General features: G+C 36.9%; 1 protein-coding gene across 1 annotated transcript in view; it reads left to right on the top strand.

The window, feature by feature from the left end:
* TBCK (TBC1 domain containing kinase) overlaps positions 1 to 16599 on the top strand; it is an 87745-nt gene that overhangs the window by 2782 nt on the left and 68364 nt on the right. Inside the window, exons 2-3 of the mRNA XM_056489146.1 lie at positions 851 to 1085; positions 3388 to 3460. Of these exons, the coding sequence (XP_056345121.1) occupies positions 893 to 1085; positions 3388 to 3460 (266 nt within the window). The 5' untranslated portion in view covers positions 851 to 892. The remainder of the gene's footprint in view (positions 1 to 850; positions 1086 to 3387; positions 3461 to 16599) is intronic.

Genomic DNA, 16599 nt, shown 5'->3' with positions numbered 1-16599 from the left:
GCTTCTGTAAACTAAGGTTTTTTTCCTAAATGTTTAATATATATTTTCTTTCTGATGTTGAGTATTTTATTTGGCAGACTCGATGTTTTTACAGGAATGATCTTATTAAAAATACTCAGTTAAAGGTTTCCAATTGGAACCTGCTGCATGCCAGTAAATCTTTGTGCTTGCTCTCTGTCCAATTGATGGCTTTCCAGTGGAAAATTCTAACTGTAATGTGCATTGTTCTCATCCTAAAATAAATCATCTGCAAAAAAGTATGAAATATTCATGAGATATGAAAGCATTGTATCTTTACAAAGAAGACTTTTATATTCTAATGCTCAAAGCTGTTTTGGATTTTTCTTCCTTTTTTAGGTTTGACTCTTTAAAACTATACTATTCATATTCAATATGACTATATTTATTAGAATGTAGAAGTACATATCCCATGTCTGTGTTTCTTCAGGGAAAAAAAATATAAATGAGATCAGTGTTTTATGTTTGCTTTGTATCCTAAGTTGGACTGTATTAGTTGAAGCAGGTGTCTTTCATAATATCCATTTGTATAGTAAAAACATATTTAGTAAATATGTTTAGTATATAAAGATCTTTGTGCAACCTGTATGGAGCTGCTCTCAGTTGGGTTCCCAAATAAATTTAGTAGTAGTTTTACTGAGAATTTTGTGCTCTGAACAAGATTATTCCCTTAAAGAAAACAATTTGATGTCTCAAAATTATTCTGTCTTCTGTTTCTCCTGTGTGAATTCCTGAGGAAAACAAAATCTTAATTGCATTATTTAGTAAACAACTAGTTACCTGAGTCTGTGTCTTTTGCTGATGAATTTTTACTCTGTGTTCTCTGTTTAAGGAACACGAATTGCTCTGAAGGGCTTAAGATTGTGTGAAAAAGATGTTTCCTCTAAAAGACACTGTGATGGGTGCCTCCACCTTCTTTGCCTCAGCTCTGCCACATGATGTCTGTGGAAGTAATGGGCTTCCTTTAACACCTAACTCCATAAAAATTCTGGGGAGATTTCAAATCCTTAAAACAATCACCCATCCCAGACTTTGCCAGTACGTTGACATTACCAGAGGTAAACATGGTGAGTATCTATTTAATAAGCAAATTTTTCGTATGATTACAGTTTTGGGTTGGGATTTTCTTGGTGACAATAGATTTTAAGGTGACTGAGCACAGTACTGCCTCCATAGCACCAGAAAGTGGCCAGTTTTCAGTCTAAGAATTACTGAATGCCTTGGCTATGACCAGCGGTATTGGCTCTTTTCTTTCTTCTCTGTAGACTCAAAGCAGAGATTAGCTGTCTGTTCTGTCTTGTGTTACACTAACAAATAAAAGCTAAGAACTTTCTTCTTTTTGTACCTTGCTTAAATTCCTGGAGTAAATTGTTCTGCCATATCTTTGTGTGGGATATGCAAACACATGCATTTTTGATTGTGAGCTCCTAAGCCTGTGTTCCAATCTTGTTTTCATTCAGCGGTTAGGTTTCTTGTACTTAATTTGCAGCTGATGTCATCTTGTGTCCTGGCTGCAAGCTTCCTGTATTATTATCTTTTGATTTCTTTAAGATTTCTCCCATGAGTGGTTACTTTGTTCTAGTACAGATTTGGAAGTTTTTCTCAGTACCTGTTATCATACTTATTGTTAGTTCAAATAAAACTTCAGTTGTTTCTTTCTGCACTAGATATTCTGTTGCAAGCTCAGCAGGACTACAACGTTTAATTTCCACAAAAATGCTGCAACACCTGTGACAATTTAAGTCTTTGACACCTTTAACTTTTAATTCAACAGTGTTCTCATACAAAAATGCATTGCATGTATTTGATTAGCTACAGAGTCTCATAAAGTAGGGCAAGTAATTTTTTTCCCCTTTAGAATGCATTATGATGGAATGTTTTAAATTTTTACAAAATTAGGATATTGCCAACTCCACTTACAGAAGTATTCTGTGGGTCAGGGTGTTCTTTATGTATTTTTTTCCCCCTCAAACATGTAGTTTTTCTCTTATGCAGTCAGGAGGTCTAGTAAATTTAATAGTTTTCCTTTTTATTTACTTGTACTGCTTTAAACAAAACCTGGGATTTTCTTACAATATTGTTTGGGATGAAAGGATAGGAATTATTAACTAACATAAGGTTGAATAAATAAAAAAAATTAGTAGAACATGGCCTTTTTCATTACAAAGAGTAAATTACATGGAGGTTTATGTGTGTATATAAAAATGAAGAAAAGAATACCTTCTTATAGTTGAAGTAACTTGAAGGATAGTAAATAAAATGTCTAACCATGAAGTCAGGAGAGTGTTCTGTTTTAACAATGGCAGCTAATAATTTTGATATAATATGGGAAATTTGGTGGCAAATGTTATCATTTTGGTACTGGCAGAACTTTCCATGTGTCAGTTCTATGCCTAATGAATTAATGTTTGTGGACTTCTGCTTGCAAATGTCAGTTTCTACTTCTACAGAAAAATAAAAAGAAAATATTCAAATGGATTTTTATTGTAAAATTAAACTTTTTAAAAGCTATGCTAGCATTGTAGAAGGCAATCTGAATTTTTTTTCTTCCAAAGCAAGCTTAAATGGTCATTTGAATGGAAAAAGGAGAAACAGTTGAGTAACAAGCATTCCAGCTATAATGTGGTGACTTGTGTTCCTCAGTTTCCATCTTTATCTTACTGAGACAGTCATGTTACAAAAATATTTGTAATAATTTAGTTTGCATTTATTTTGAATGTGAACACTGCTACGTTACTGGAAGTAGCAAAGGTTTTTTGGGAGTTTCGTCACATGCCCTTGTAATATCTTACACCTTTGTCTTTTGCTACTGCATAGTTGCCTTCAGTGCAACAATTTTAGTTTTCCCACCATATTCAGAGACAGCCCATCCATCTTCAGAACATGTGGGATCCCTCCAGCTCCATGCTGGGCAAGAGGTGCTAGCAATGTGCTCATTGATCCATTGGGACTGAAGCTCCAGTGCTCACCCTGAGTCCCTTTTCTCAAAGCGGGGCTTACTCTGAGTCTCTTTCATCAACCCAGCCATGTATTTCTGCAAATTTAGATATACTTATCTTTGAGACATCTGTTCTTCAGTCAAATCTGACTGACATTGGCTGAGGGCTTTGATGTTTTTTAGGAGATTACTGGATGGGTGGCTGGATTGACAGTGCTTTGCATGATGAAACTGGAAGGATAATTTGCTATATCTCATAAACAAAAAATAATGGTGTTATCCATAAGCTGTACATCTTGTAATATTTGTCATTTTCTGTACAATGTATGTCAAAATACTTCAACATCTACCTAATAGGTAAAACGAGTAGTCTCTTCTCTCAGAGTTTCATTTGGATTCTAGTCCTCTTATACTTCTTTTTTTTGAATTAGAGAGACTGGTTGTGGCGGCTGAACACTGTGAAAGGAGTCTGGAAGATTTGCTACGAGAAAGAAAGCCTGTCAGGTGAGGTGTCAAGCTAACTCAAATCCACTCATCATTATTTCACATATCACCTGTGGCAAAATCCTGGACTATCTTTTAACTTTACTGGTTTATCTAAATTTTACTCTATCAAAATTTAACTTAAAAACATTGTTTAGCAGATAAAAATATGCAGACAAAGAGGGAGTACTCATTTCTGTGAAACTTTATTATGGGGAACTTGCTTACAATTGAAATACTTTGTAACTCATAAAATGCTGTAGTTTTAGGGTTTCCTTTTAAAAATAAAATCAGACCAATAATAGGATATGGAAGTTTCTAAGAATTAATGTGAAGGTTATGTCTGCTAGGTGATGAAATACAGCTTTCACTAGAATAGATAGAATTTGGTGTGTGTTTTGTATTTGTAGAAATCTATTAATTTATCATCTAGAAAGTGAACAAGATGTCAAGTAACACACCCTTTATGTTAGCATTCTGTGAACTAATACTTGTATGACTGTGTTTCAGAGGGATGTAGTTGAGGAACGTTAGGGAAATACAGCTTTCATTTTTTCTTAAGATAAAGAGGTATTAAGTGTAAAGGGTTTTTCATGCATGATATATGTTATAGTTCCAGAAGTTCCAGAAACAGCATCAGAAGCTCTTTTCATTCTTTTTTAATTCAGTTCTCACACTGTTCTTTGAGCATGTGTGTCTTGGTGTCACATGAGAAGCAGCCGAGACTGCCTGCTTCCCTCTAGACTGTTTTGGAAAAAGCTTCCATGTACCTGTTTTAATTTCCTTTGAATTGCTTAATGGAGTATACTTAAGTAGATTCTTTGACAAAACTTCCTCAGATAGCAGATGTGGTCTATGTGTACATCCATTATGCCATTTTATGCTAGCATGTCTTTTGTGGCCTCCAGAAGGATTTTTTACATCTTTTTAGATAGGTTGGAAAGATAGGCAACTTTGGGTTTTGGTGTGCTGAAAGAAGTTATTTAATTTGTGATGTTACTCAGCTCTTTGGGCTGTGGCTCTGTTAAAGTTGCACAAAGCCTGGCCTTATTTTTTCCCTCTTTTCTTTGAACGAGTTTTTACTGTAGTAAATTTTTCTACTATTTGATCTTTCTTTTAATGAGCCAGTTGGGATTTCTTCTGGAAGTTGTAACACTTGAGGATAAGGGCTAAAATATAGTCTGTATGTATATCCATAGTTTTAAGAGACATTAGTGATTCATCTACTGTAAATTACAGTTTTTGCAGTAGTAGCTAAAGGATAAAATTATGTTTCTCACAAGACTGGTATTTTCCTTTTCCTTTTTAATGAAAACAGAATTTTTTATTCCTATGGAGACCCAGTCCAGAAATAAGTTGGGTGGACCAATTCCCAGTTACTGGTTATGTGATCTGTCTATATCAATTACCTTTGGAGGAAATATTTGGCTTTTTTATGAATTCTGATTGCATTGTTCAGTGATAGCATAGCAGGCTACACATCCAGAGCTGATGTGTGTGCTATTGCAATTAATTTTTTTAACTGTTTATGGAATGTGAGAAACTGCTCTTCTGGTTTTTAGATTAATTTTCCTTATGCTTGCCAGTAACCTAAGTCCTTTGCACCTGTACCACAAGCTGATGTAAAATCAGCAGGAAATCTTCTATTATGTTAGTGCTGAAATTCAAGACATTGTATTATGTGCAGTCTATCTTTCTGTACATTTTGGAAAACAGGCCATACAGCTGTTTGGTAGTTATTTGCAGTTAATCTTTGCTGAAGTCATGCATCAGGTGTAGCATATATTCCTTAATATATGAATTATATTTTTTAAAAAAGAAACGTAATAATGTTCTTTCTTCAATTAACTTCAGACTCTCCCCACTTTTTCTAATTCTAATAAATCAGTTGCATGTAGGGGCCAAGTACTGGAAGTTAGAGCTTCATTCTATCACAGTGGAGAAAGTAATTTTACTGAGCATACCACAAAACATTTGCTAGAAATTGGAGTTGTGACATATTCAAGAATTTATTCGTTATCTACCAATACTGTGTCAGCAGTCCCCAGGAATTGCAGAGATTGTTTGTCATTGTCCTCAAAGTTAACATGCTCAACTTCATTTTCAAAGATTAATGCAAATAAGTGTTTGGTAATTTATGGCCAGATTAGTTTCTGCTCTGAGTGTTGCATATTTGGGATCCTGGAATAAGCGTCTTCTGCTGTAAGAACTCTTATCAGGTGAATTTCAAGCACTCTGAGGGAGGAAATGAGTGTCAGCTTTTCACAATTTCTACCACAGGTAAGCAGGAACTGAAAAGGATTTATTACAGCTGTTTAGTGGTTTTGGGCTATTTTTCAGAGGATAGCTATGTGGACATCGTAACTGCAGTTATTGCTTTAAAAGTGACATTAATCCCAGTTTTCTTTACTGTCCTTCCATTGGGCATCACAACAGCAAGGGTGCTCTTTTGGAGCTGTGTGCCACAGGAAATTCAGGCTGCAGCCATGGATAAGGGGGTGTGATAAGGGTAGGATTAGAATTTTAGTCATTGATATAGTATAAGAATTTTAGGCACTGATACCCCATTTTTACCGCATTGCTGTTTGCTATCCTCTCTGCGACAGATTGTAGTCTGGGTCATTGTTCCCTGTTTGCATATTCTCAGTTTAGTGTCCTGTTTGTTGTTGTTCTCACTGAAAGGATGCATTTAATTTCAGTTTATAACAGTCACACTAGTGCAAAATCAGCTCTCTGAAGTATGTTCAGGAGTCAGTTAAATGTTTAAAAGGCTGGGAATTTATGTACAGTCGCACAAAAATAGTAAATACCTGATTTAAGCTCACAATGGTTTATTGCTGTTCAGAGATTTGAAAATGTCTTGGTCTAGCGGGTTTCCTCTGTCTTCCTGCACATACAAGGATTTTTTTTTTTGTGAGGGATTTGGAAATAAGTCACAAAGAATTGTGGTGGGTAGATGTTTTATACTTTAACAGTCTCACTAAAGTGACAATCAAAATTTTAGTTTTTCCAAGTTGCTAGTTGCTACCAAAGACCAGAATGTACATTTATCTTTAAGGTTCTCCATCTTTTAAACACATTTCCAACTACTCCTTTGAGATACCTTTTCCAGACAGTGTTAAAGGAGTTATTTTCTCTGCTCCTGTGCTGTTATAAAAGGAGTTGTGAGCATTTCCTTTTCTGTCATGCTTCAAGTGTGTTTCTTCTTTGAAGAAGTTGGTCTGCACTTGTATTCATAACAATAAAAATGCCAGCAAATACTGACATTCAGCAGACTTTTGGCACCTACAGTACAGTTTCTGGATTGGTCTTCAATTTGTGGCTTGGATAGTCTAAGTCCATTCCTTTCTTCAATAAAATATAGATGTCATATGTTTTGAAAGTCATGGTATTGAAATATTACTAGTGAACCATCAGATTCAAGGTATAGTTTGTTATACATGGAACACTTGATGGGAAGCAGACTGTGTCTGCAGCTGTTTACTAGTTTGGAGAAAACATGCTCTGGATGGATTCGGATGAGTACATTTTATTTGGCTACATTAAACAGTTGTCTGTTCACTGATTGGACTAGAGTTCTTCATGCCATCATTGCTGTTAGTGTGCTTTTGGCAAATTTGAAGTGAGACTGGTACAGAAGTTATTAGATGGGGAGGAAAACAATTGCATGAGTAGCCATGCATTCTTCAAAAATATTTGTAAAACAGGTGCAAGTCATCAAAAGGCCGAAGGTTTTTGCATGATTTGACTTGAAGAGCTACATATGAGCAGAGCTTCATAGGCTGAGTGCATTCTGCTTTGAATCAAGTCTGTGTTGGAATTTCACATGAGAAATCAATATATCACAACAAGGCTGAATTTGGCAAGGAAAAATTACATAATGGTAAAATGAAGTAGCATTAATAAACAAGGGGCTTTTCTTCCCTAAGCATGTGTGAAGTTCTGTAATTTGGGCATTTAGTGTCTATAGACTTTTCCTTTACTTTCTTGATAATGCTTTACTTGCAAAGGTATGATGAAAGATTCTTTTAGTCTGGACTTGTTTATCTATTGTCCAATTATGCTTTTCTTTGTATAGAAGTACTGGTTTATTTCTGTAAGTAGTTTTTTGCCTGCAGGTCTTCCTGTAGCATTTCTTTTAGCATAGGTTGTCTCTTGTGATTTCCTTTACTCTCACAAGAAAACAGTTCTTTGGAATGGAAAAGGGGTGCAGCTTGCATGCAGCATTAGAGGTGAACATTGTTGCTCGATATGTTTGGGTCATCTTTTTAGGTATGGAACCAAATTCTTTGCTTGCATGGTTGGCTGCACTGTTTGATGGCAGCACAAAGACATTTCAGAACACATATGTGTTTCCTCCTTTTATGTGAAACATAACAGTGAGTGTATGCTTGTTACTTCTCTTCCAGGAAGAAAAAAAAAAGATAAGAATCCTACTCTTTGAGATTATGATAGTATCTGCCTCTTGCTATCAAAATGTGGATATGATAGCCATATGTAATTCTCCTGGTTTCAACTAGGGTAGAGTTATTTTCCTTTCAGTAGCTGTTACAGTGCCATGTTTTGGATTTGGAATGAGCATGGTGTTGATAACACCCTGATGTTTCGGGTTTTTGCTATGTCATGTTTATCCTGAGTTAAGGACATTTTTCCTTGGCTCGTGCTGTGCCAGTGAGGAGGTACACAAAAGAAACTGGGAGGGAGCAGAGCTGGGGCAGATGACCCAAACTGACCAGTGGAAGGATATTCCACAGCACATCATGCCCAGCATCAGCTGAAGGGAATTACCTGGAAGGGCAGCCCAGTGTGGGTCTGGAAAGGGGGTCTGGCATCAGTCAGTGGGTGGTGAGCAGTTGCATTTTGCATCACTGCTTTTTCCCATTTTATTGCTATTTACCATTATTACTGTATTTTACTTTATTGTCAATTATGACACTAATCCTATCTCAAGCTACAAGTTTTACTTTGATTCTTCTTCCCAGTCCACTGAGGAAGGGGAAGAGAGGAAGTTAGAGTGAGTGGGTGCATGGTGCTTAATTTCTAGATGGGCTTAGACCATGACAATATGAAGTCTGTGGATGGGGAAAAAGTGTGTGATTATTTCAACCTTTTGTTCTACAGTGCTTTTTCTATAGTTCCTTGTAGACACTTCATACAGATTTCCGTGCTAAAAGCAGTATTAAAGATATTGGACAGAGGATGAGTTATGCTGAGTTAATTGAGAACAAAAGTACTGGAGAGTTTTGAGTCTACAGTTTCTAGTGAAAGAGGATGTTGAGTTTCAAACAGACAAAACACTATTCTCAGCAGGAGGGTGGCTTCATCCTGCAAAGATATTTCTGCAAGGAATTGTGTAAGGATCATGTTAAAATTCCATTCTGCATTAATGAGCAAATTACTACTAATGAGCTAATGGCTGAAACCCCAAATGTCAAATTTGTAATATGCAAATCTTAGGGGATTTAAAGCACATTATTAATCCTAATATTGATTTATGATAGTTGTGTTTAGCATAAAAATTGCTGTAGACTGTGAGAACAAGATGTGGTTAGTATATGATTATTCTAACAAAATGCAGTGTTTGACACTTCATCTGTGGTTCATCTCCCTGCTTCTAGAAAGGAAAAAAAACAGGAAGAATGAGCACTTGTTAAACTTGCTTTATAGTGTGTCCTTCCAGAAAGGGATTTTATTTTCTTAAATGCAAGTTCTTGCTTTTGGATTAGTGAGCAATGTCTTCAAGGGAGTGTTTGTCACTACTTAGGGATCAGACAAGTGGTTTATGTAGATACATTGATATGCTTGCAAATATCTCTAATGTCATTGTGGTTTGAGATTTGTTTCTTCTGTGCAGATGGATATTCTCTTGTTGGGTGTATAACTAAATAGGTACCAGGGCATTAGACATTGTTGTGATGGGAGTGTTAAGAAGGCTGGCAGATCAGACTAGTTTTAAGGTTTCATTCATTCATTAGCATTATACATCTTGCTAAAGGTTAGCTCATTCATGTTGTTACTCATCACTCTGTACACAGAACTGATATTTAAATTAGCTGTGACTGTCCAATATCCAGGAGCTGGTGCTGCACAGTCACCAGTGGCAGCTGTGGCTCTTGGTGATTCTTAGAAGTCAAGGTGGTAAAGCTCGAGGGCTCTTCAAGTGAAGCACCAACCAGTCTTTCTTCTACTGTTATCTAATGCCTGATTCTTGTATGTAATCAGCACTATCCAACCCCTGCAAAGTATGATTTCTTGTACTTCCAGTAGTGCTTATTTCACAATTTGCCAGTCATCCTTTGTATGTATTTGGGAATATGTCCTGCATATTTAGAGTTGGTTCTGCTTCTCTTGCACTTTAGTCTTGCAAATTTTGTTGTGTGGATTTCTCCTACATGCAGCTGCAGCTCTCTCTATTTCCCCCTTTGGTGATCACATTTCTCTTATCACTTTCAAGAAAATTTAGTATAAATTGTATGATGATTGACAAATTTCTAATTTATAGTCACAGGCATCTGCTTTGTCTTTACATAAGTTTATGGTTACCTCTCCAGATAGGTGTTTCCTGCCTGTTGCGATGATGTATACTGGTTTATAGATCAAAGTGATGTACTTTCTAGCAGCTTTTGCAGGATTAGTTGTTAGCTATGAAATTCCTAGCAGCACCACTGCTTATTGGCCTAGTTGTAAAGTCCCTTTGATCACTTGAATTTGCAGGCTGTTCTTCTCTTGAAACTTCCCGTTCTGCTTCATTTTTTAGCAGTGTCTGTACCATTGATATAGGGATCCAGATTTTTTGAGTTAAACACTAAAACATACCTAGGTAGGTTTTTCATATTAGCTATTTAGATTTTTTTTTTAAATATGTTATGGCCAAGTTATTTGTTAAAGTAGCACTAATTGCAACATCTAATTTATGTAGAGTGCCTGTCTTTAGAAGATCTGTGCAGTATTGCAAGATTTACTCATACCTTTAAAAGTTGCATTGAAATTTTTTTTAAATGGGGGAGAAGGGGTTTGGTTAGGAAAGTGACTTGTTAATCATGCTTAATACTCTTATAGAGATGGCTGCAGAAATTAATTTTTAAAAACCAATCCTGTCTGACTGCAAGGACAGCATTATTTACTGATAGCAAGTCATGATTTCTAGAGCTGTCAGTTCAGTTTATACTGCCACACAGCTGCAACAACGGTCACTGCAGGAATAATTACCCTTCATTTTCAGCTTCTCTTTTAAAATTTTTCATTGATCAGGTTTTTCTGATCCACTTAAGGCACCACAGAAGAGAGAATGAGGGAATCTTCTCCTTGTATGATGAGGTTAGGGACCTGTCACTTCTCTTGCAGTGTGGAGGAGAAAGTTGGTATGACCGACTTTAAGTAAAACTCTATTCTCATGCCATAGATATAGGTCTTCCTTAAAAATAAAGTAAAATATGCAGTTGTGCATTATAGCCTCAAATGGGAGAAAGTGCTCCTATGATCTTAAAGTGTCTGATTAATACTTTGTCCTCAGTTGCACCAGGAGGAGTTGATGGAGTATCAATCACAACATATGGCCTTTTAGAGGTACATGCATTTATTCAGAGGAGTCCAAAAGAAAGCAAAAGATTTTTGGAGATCTGACTTCAGTTTTACTTTTTAAGAGATCACTCTTTTTGGAGAAGGAGAGCAGAATGTGAGATGTGTTGTTTCCTTCAATGAAATTTGGGCCTGTGACATATGGTACATGCATATAATGCTATTGAAGCTATTTCTTTATTGTATGTTTTGAGGTAATTGTCTTATTTTTTCCCTCAATTAGGTATTGTTCTTCTATTGTCACCTATGCATCTAGTTCTGTTGTGTTGTTCAGAGTGTAAGTGGTAAAAATGCTGAGTCTTACCAGGTTTTAAACCAGAGCTACTTTACCTAATTTTTATATCTAGTGATTGAAATAATTCATTTCATTGCACTTTTTGGTCCAATGTGAAGTGTTACTATTACATGTTTTACATATGAGCCAGCTGAGTCTAAGATGCAAGAAAAAACTTCTTAGAAGGTAATCAAGGGCAAGATCAAAAACTGGGAATGTGGATTGTCTTTCCTATTCTGTGCATTAAACAGGATGGCACAAGAAGTTTCATTAAAATAGTGCTTTACAAGGTGTATTTACTTTTCAAAACTACTTTTTTCATTTGCTCTCCCATTTTTTGGGATGGATTCTGGATGTCCAAAAGAAATTAAGGTCCAATGTTGGAAAATTTTTGGTTTATGACTTAAATCATTCAAAGTGATAATGATCTGAAAAATCACCTGTCTGATAAAAAAATGTTGTGTTCAATCTGCTTTATATATAGAGTTGTTCTTTATCTGTGCTTTCATCTATTGTTTTATGAACTTTTATCATACATTACAAGTTGAGACCTTCATAAAAGTGTAACATCATCTGTGTTGCTTTTAAAGTCATGCTTGCAGCTTAGAACTTTAAAAAAGGAATGAAAGGACTTTGAGTTTCCTCAGGTGAGCAATGAACTTGTTGAAGATATCCTGTGTGAAATAACCTTGTGCATGAGTTAGAGACTTCTGAGGACTCTGTCTATAAAATTCTTTTTTGTGTGTGTGTCTTATTCTCTGTTTGTTGCATTCCTTTCCAGTTCACTTCATTCTGGTAATGTGAATGCATTTTCCAAGTAAATTGGCAGTGTTTACAATCTTGGTCCCCAGTGCCATTTTTTAATCAAACACATAATAAAGTGCTAAATAAACCATTCCCACCTGCATCAAACTCTTTATGTTCTGCATAGGGTATTTTGTAATTTATTTACCCAGGAAGACCCAATTTATCTGCACATCTGTTTTTCAGCCCAGTTCTGCTTTTTATCCAGTTTTCCAGCTAGTTGATTGAGGAATAAGGAGGTCAGGTGGCTTTCTTGAGGTCAGCATAGTGATTGTCTCAGCTGGGATTACACCCAAACTTTATCCTTTGCTGAACCATTTGGCCACACCACTTCTGACCAGTCTGACCACATTGTTGGCAGTAATGGAGCTAACTGCAAATGTCATTTTCTTTGTTTTATAGTTTTGCTTGTACTGAAATATTGTCACTTTTACGAGTTCAGAAACATTACATCTGTTCACAACCTGGTTCCCTTTCACTTTGAACAGACACAATTTTTTTGTGATGAATCTCCTTCCTGGATTCCAAATGTGTATTAGTTTCACAAGTTGGGGGATAGTGATTGATGACGTTGCTGGTTTGTGTTGCTCTGGTGTGCTTCCTCAGGGGAGACCCTGTCTGACACTCTGCTTTGGAAGAGTAACCTGTGTTTTCACTCCTGTGTATCAGTGCTGTAAGCTTCTTAAGACTCCTGCTTGTTGCTGTTCTCTTCCTTTGGAGTTTACTTCTTACAGGAATACTGCAATGTTAGAAGAAGATGCACAGATTTAATAAAGAACTTACTTAAGCATGCATTGCAGTGTATGTGCCTGTGAACTGTAAGTCTGAGGAAAGAGAAACTCAGAAACATGGTATCATCAGAATAATCTTACTCTGTTTGGTCTTGCTCTGCCGTCCTAAGAGAAGTCAAAATTATTCTGGTTCCAGTTTTTATTGATTTCTGCTTTTTTTAAATTGCCATTCACTGAAGAAACATGATTTAGTACTAATCCACATATACATCTCTGGAACCTGCAAAACTACAGGACTCTGTGCAATTAAATAGGTGATGAGGAGGCTTGCTTTCTGGTACCAGTCCTGCTTTGTTTTCAGATTCTGGTAGGGCCCCTGTTCACTTCACCTGATGAAACATTCATATTCAAAATAGTCCATTAAGTACTGAAAGCACTGTCAGTACTTTCCAGGCACAGCTTTTTTCCGTCTAAAAACTGGATTGGGAGCTCTGTGTTGACTGATAGAAGAGCATAAAAGGAAATTAAATTTACAACTGGCCATAGCCAGTTAAAAATACCTCAAGCATGTTTGTAATAGCCAGAAAGATTTCCACTTTCCCCAAGATTTTACTCCTGCCTTCACTTTGCTTCCAGCCTGTTGTTTTTGCTCCTGCCCTGCTGTACAGGTACATAAATGTAATGGGTTGGCACTGGCCAGAGGCCAGTGCACCTGTGAGAGGTAGCATTGTGGGATTGATGCCCACATTCTTCACCAAAAATTAATTATTGCAAAACCAGCACAATCACTATGTACTGATACACTGCAGCTGCCTCTGCATCAAAAGGGGAGATGATGTAGTCTAGAAGGTAGGTCTGGACATAGTAGGGAGACAGGAAGATCTTTTGAGATATCAAATTACTCTTTCATTATAAACTATTTTACTGTAGCACTGAAGAAAGAGGGAGAACATGTATTTCCAGTTAATGCCATGAATGTGCTTCTCTTAAACGTAATGGAATGAATTTGTGTGCAGATTGGCAGTGATTTTCCTTTAAACTGGAGGGAAATAAACCTGTTATTTCCATGATATGTCAATGAATATCAATTGTCAAATTAATGCTGAAAATTCATCTCTTCATTGTTTCTTTTCTCACGTTGTAATTTTTTGATTAGTTTAATAAGTCAAGCCTCCTGACTCCACCTGATTTCCAACTGTGTGATCTGCAGTCCTCTTGTTCTTTAGTATTCAATATATCATGCATGAAGTACCTTCTATTGTCCCTTCAGCAATCTGTGATACATGTAGCAACTACCACGCTGCTGGCTGCCAAATGCATTTTTCCACAGTTGCTTTTCCTGCTCCAGGGTCAAGCAATGATAAAATAGCAGGGAGATTTTACCTAAAGAATTCTTGGTGGCTGTGGAGTGCCACAGGAACTAGTAGGTGATATTATCAGACATGGTGGTTAGGAGGCAAACTTTTGTTTGACCCAGAAGAAATCTTGGATTAGAGGAAGTTGAAAGCCAGGAAAATACCAAAGAAAATTTAGTATGTTCTTTCTCTGTATTCCCTTTCTCCTAGACATCTGCCTGCCTTTGTTTTTTGGAAAAAAAGGATAGTGGTCTGAAATAATTTTTGGTCTGAGCTAATGTGATTATTTTTAGAATTTGGAATACCAGTAATTTTGTCTAAAATGGAAGTAATTAGTTGCAAGAAATTTTGTTCCTAGAGCATCCTATCTTGGAGTCCAGTTCCCACTTTTACAAGCAGCTGCATTAGCATTCCCATTAATCATAAATAATAAGTTAATAAATAGCCACTTAAACTGAATAATAAATAGGTAACATTGTTGAGGTTATTTTGGCAGGAATTCAGCATACCACATTTTTATCATAAGCCTGTTGATTTTTAAATAAAGCAAATTTTTTTGTTGTATCTTGTGTTTATGTTGACCTATGGCTTGGGCAGTTCTTGGATGTTTCTTCCCAGGTACTGCTCAGTGTCTACTGGATGAGTATGATCATTCTTAGCTCTCCAATCCTCCAATTGTTTTCAGGGCTTGTTGTCTTTTCTTGGTTCCTGATAATCCATCTTTCTCACTCTCTCTGCTAAAATCTGATCCTTTTGAAAAAGGTATGACTCTGGGTATGCCAACTTCTAGTACTTTCTCTTTCACACTGACTCAGAAGGCGTTGTAATTCGGATCAGGGAGTGCAGTGGGTGGTGCTAAGAAGCTTTTCTTCCCCACCCCACCTGTCTGAATCCAAAAAGTCACAACAGTCTCCTAAGCAATCAGATTATTTCATCAGTGGGTTTGCAGAACCACAAGAGATTGAAACTCTTCTAAAACATCTGTTTCCTGACAGGTTAGGTTTATTCTTCCTGAAGTTAACTTCCAGAAAATGTTTTTGTGTCCTTAACAGTAAGAATTCAACAGACTGGAGATCAGGCTGGCTGTTAAGTGGAAAATGTTTTTTGTGAAGGCACAATGCAGCCACCTGTGTACTATTACAGTGTGGAAATTAGTCATTGGTCTGGTGTAGTTTTTGGTCTGACAAGTTCTGGAGGTAAAAAAACAATCCTCCTTTTTGTGGGTTTTTAAGTCGACTTCCCTTTTCTCTCCACCCACAAATGCCATGCACATGCCTCTCTTAGCCATGCTGGGTTCTGCAGTGTTGGCTGAACTTGCTCATATCAACTTATAATGAGGTTTTTTTTTTTTCATCATCCTGCTTAAAGGATGGATCTGAGGGAGGGGTACAGTTTTCCTTAGTGCTTCCTTTTCTAAGAATTCAAGTTACAGCCCCAAGCCTGGTATTGGTTTTAATTCTTACAGTCTTTTAATTAATGATTTATACTATGAAGGTACTCAAAATTGACCTCTTTGCATGGCTATGTTTCTTCTCCAAACCAGGGCAATCATTAAAATTAATGTTTGATTTTATACCCATATGCAATCCTTTCTCTTGAAGAGAACCCCTGTTGAGGAGCCTAGCTGACTAGGCTACAGCTACATAGATTTTTTGGTATCCAGGCTGAGGATTAACATGCAGACAGCTTCTTGAATGTGTGTTCCTTTTGCAAAGAAATTTCTGGTTTTTTTCTTGCTGGTGGAGAGGAAAATAACGTTGTAAAACAAGTCTTTTTGGAAGAGCTAGGGAGCTCCATTGCATCTCACACTTTTGCTTTTACTTGCTGCATCCTACAGTATTGCCTTAAGCAGGGGATTGTGATTTGTTTTACTGTAATGTGAGGTCTCAACCATGATCATCAGCTGCTGAGATGAAAAGGCTGCTTCATACCACACAGCTGTCATTATGGCCCTCCCTAGGTCCATGGTGTGGCATGATTGGTGTCAAACCTGCCACACTTACATTTGGCCACTTCACCTGCTGTCCTGTTTCTAGTGCTTTTGCTGCTGGTTTTTTTCCTCCACCTCCTGCTAGAGGGAGGTGCTGATACCTCTGCAGTCCAAAAGGCCCAGTAGTTAAACAGGGCTACACCTATTGGAGCTCAACAGTAGCTAGTCCATTGAAAAACAGACTCCCAGCTAACTGGCATAAAAGTTTCTGAATCTGCTCAGAGCTTGCCACCAACATTGGATTTTTAAGTGTCCTCCTCATCTAGAGCAATGTTTTCCTTTTTATTTATGGGTTTTTTTAAAAAGTCAAGTTACACTGAAGCCTGGAAGCAGCTTTATGAGTGTACCTTTTCCATATGCCAAAGGCTGATGCAATGCTAGCTGTGTTGATAGTGGCTGTAGAGACTGAGCTGAGACCCACTGAAGCA

This window comes from Oenanthe melanoleuca, chromosome 4, assembly GCF_029582105.1.
Source record: "Oenanthe melanoleuca isolate GR-GAL-2019-014 chromosome 4, OMel1.0, whole genome shotgun sequence".
Taxonomy (NCBI): Eukaryota; Metazoa; Chordata; class Aves; order Passeriformes; family Muscicapidae; genus Oenanthe; species Oenanthe melanoleuca.
Note: the sequence above shows the minus strand (reverse complement) of the source record. Positions and strands in the feature narration are given on the sequence as shown.